This window comes from Rhagoletis pomonella, unplaced genomic scaffold (assembly GCF_013731165.1).
Source record: "Rhagoletis pomonella isolate Grant_MI unplaced genomic scaffold, Rhpom_1.0 Rhpom_scaffold_00004, whole genome shotgun sequence".
In the NCBI taxonomy this organism is placed as follows: Eukaryota; Metazoa; Arthropoda; class Insecta; order Diptera; family Tephritidae; genus Rhagoletis; species Rhagoletis pomonella.
In genome coordinates this window covers 7,258,422-7,261,754 of record NW_023458558.1, presented here as the reverse complement: position 1 = coordinate 7,261,754, position 3,333 = coordinate 7,258,422, and the positions used below count along the sequence as shown (strand labels likewise).

Genomic DNA, 3,333 nt, shown 5'->3' with positions numbered 1-3,333 from the left:
GTACCGGAAAAAATTTTCGTCGTAAGGGCCAAATTATTTTAGCAAAAGAATATAGAAAAAAAAAATATTTTTTTTTGTAGGGGTCGACTTTTTACATTTTTTTTTTCATATCTTCGGAATTTACAGTCGAGTCTTAAAGTATGGTATACTGATGTTCTTGTCTCGAGTAGCCAATGTGCTTTTGTTCCAAAGCCCATTGACCTCAAGTGTCCCGTTCCAGTACTTACCCACTAGATCACAGCTCTAAATCACCCTAAGGTACCACCCTAATGTCAGTAAATTTAAGCTCACCAAAAATCAAGGGGCAGGTAACTGACATTACTTCCATGGGCCCTATAATTGGTGATAAAGTTCGTTTTGGATAATTTTTCGTTTCCAAGATAATTGCAAAAAACCAATTCGCGGCCAATAAATGAAACGCCGATTTCAGCGAAATTTGATGCAAAATTTCAATGTGACAAATTTTTAGTATTGAAACAGATTTTCAGACTTACAGAATTGTGAAATTCTTTAAACTCGTCAGAAGCTTTTGCGATTGAATTATTCTTAGAAAATTCGATCAAGTAATCGTTCTCTTATTCGTTTTCTAATGAAGCATTCTCGATTGACTTCTACAAAGCCACTTTCGATAAAAATGTTTCGATATTATTTGTTCCCGCTGAATAGTTTATCCTTTCTTGACCGGCGGCTGATATGAAAACCAGCATCCTTAACTCGTGAAAATCAGGTAGAAATAGCATGCTCTTCAGAGATGAGAAGCAAAAGGAAACGGAAGAAATTCCCGTTAGTAGAAAAACGCTTTGCAGCATTATAAACTGAAAACTGAAAAATCATTCAACATTTCCTAAAAAGAAATAAATTAATAGTAAAAACAAATATTTTTAAAGCAAATGTATAGACTCATACGCCACCTATCGGCAAAATTCTTAGTAAAGTTATTCCTTTTCATGTAGTTAATATACGGTGTAAATATGAACCAAATCGGACTATAAATACGTGTTTTTCAAATGTTTTGATTTCTCGACATAGCTTTCATGGAACTTATGTCGCGGTTCCATGGAAGTTATGTCGAAGCCGTAAATCATTTAACTTTTGTTAAGGAAGTATTTCGATTATTCGAGTAGCACTATTTAAAAAAAAAGGTTCTTTTTCATAATTTTTGCACCGTCTTTGAAATTTAAATTTTTATTGTGTTTTTTATATAATGAGCTAGACTTTTATGAAAAAAAATATTAAAATTATGTAAATAACAAAAACAAAAATAGCCAAAATGATCAAAGCCTTGCTGGCTTAATTAGCTGATCGCAAGTGTATGTATGTATGCACATATATGTACATATTCATTTTTTGCTCTTCTGAAAATGTTTGTCATCAGACTTTGCAGATAATGCGAAGCCAGTATATTTGTGTTTAATTGTTAATTGCTTTTAGGTAAAAATATTTGTATTCTCAGAGGATAGCAGCTGCATAAAGTCTAAACAACATTAAAAAAACAAACAAATTTAAATTGCTGCTAATTTGTTGAAAATGCAGTTCGCTTGCAAAAGTCTTTAAATAAATGTCTCGCCAAGTTACATAATTTTATCAGTAAAAGTCAAAAATTAAAATTTCGATTAAACTTATTTATATTACAACTACGACTTACTAGAAAACTAAACCAAAAACATCTATAACTCAAAAATCTATATTTTTAAATCATTCACGATCCATATTTCTGTGTATTTTATTATTCACCCTTATCCTGAGTTTCGTCTGAAAAAAATTCACCCGAAAATTTGTCATCGGCCCATAGTAAAACCATGGAAGCCAAGTATGAAAAGTGAACCGGTTCGGGGAAAATGAAACTCATGATAAGCTTGAGTATAGTTTTTTTTTACATTACACCGTTTGGTGATAGCAATACTTTTTTCTCCGCTTTAACAGTGTTCTGAAAATGGCTAACATAGGCTGCATTTTTTTTGTAAATTTAAAATCATGAAATTCTTTTCTCTTTTACGTTTACTATGCATACATGGGTATGTACATATGTACCGTCAAACGAACTGATAAAAAAAAATATTTCATCAATGATTCATAATGATTAAGTGGTCAACTCTTGTTTTCCTTTGGTTAAAATTTCACCAGTGAAGCGGAGAAACACTTTCTAGCAGCCAATGAATAAATGGGGGGAAAAATACAAAATTACTTTTTGGTAGAATGCGCGCAGTTGAAATAAAAAGTGACTGCTGCTATTCACAATATTGGAACTGACTTTCACTTTGGCTGCGAGTGAACCGCGTAACTTCCCTTTACCACCTATGTATACATATACGTTCACCTCTTTAAATGAGTGTATATGTAAATATGTATGTTTATGTACGCGTTTAGGCACTAATTTATTTATCATTTTAACAATCGGGTTTATTTTCATTTCCTCGGAGTCATTCAAAATAATTTTCTGTTTTTTTTTTAAATTATTTTCTTCTTTCGCTACACAGATATTTCCAGACAGCGCAATTGATGTTCAACGGTTTTCTCAAATCTCAAGGTTATCCCAAGAGTACCTTCTTCGATCCTAGTCGCGCCAGCGAGACCATATCCAATTTGTTCGATCATGTGGCCAAGCATCATCTCAATGTAAAGATCGACTCGCGCCAATATGTCAAACCGGCTGTGGGCTATGCCAAAGAATTGCTGAAATTGGGTCAAGCGCGAGGTCTACTGCAGTTCAATGCTACCGAACTGAGTGACAAACTAACAGATACACTCAATTTGGAGGTGAGTAGAAGAGTGAGTGGAGTTACTGTGTTACTGAGGTATCGTTTTTTTTTTATTGTGGATAAAGGAGAAATCTTCTCTAAAAAATTACTAAAACGAGCTTGGCGGAAATGAGAAAAAAAAATGCTGCTTTGAAGGTGAAAATGATAAAGAGAGAAAAAAAAAACGTAAACGTTATTATAAAAGCAGTAAAAGTAAAAATAATAATAGCGTAGCATATCAGTGCTCAATTTAACGCTTTTAGGTAACCTTTTTTTATACATATAATTAAAATGCTGAATTTTAGTGTGTTTCGCATCTAAACAACCGTTGTGCATGTGCGGTGTATTTAACATCTACAGTGACTGGCAAAAATTTTTTTCACATTCGTTTTTTTCATGTTTTTCATGGTAAATTTTTTCCGAGTTATGCACACAATTAAGGAGAGTTCAGCAAAATTGCTTCAAAATTTCAAACCTTTTAATAAGAATTTTCAAAATAAATTCGACTACGCACTTTTATAGTACATTCAATTTTAGTACAGTAAAGTGCACGTCTGCTGAAGTTATAAAAAACGCGTTATTATTATTTTTTTTT

General features: G+C 32.5%; 1 protein-coding gene across 3 annotated transcripts in view; it reads left to right on the top strand.

The window, feature by feature from the left end:
- Positions 1-3,333, top strand: part of LOC118736888 — a 22,729-nt gene that overhangs the window by 13,599 nt on the left and 5,797 nt on the right. For 2 of the 3 annotated variants that reach the window (XM_036467011.1, XM_036467013.1), the window contains one exon: positions 2,478-2,757. In XM_036467011.1, coding sequence (XP_036322904.1) covers positions 2,478-2,757 — 280 coding nt within the window. Of the gene's footprint in view, positions 1-2,477; positions 2,758-2,824; positions 2,868-3,333 lie in introns of those variants that run through there. The other variant, XM_036467012.1, reaches the window with a different exon arrangement.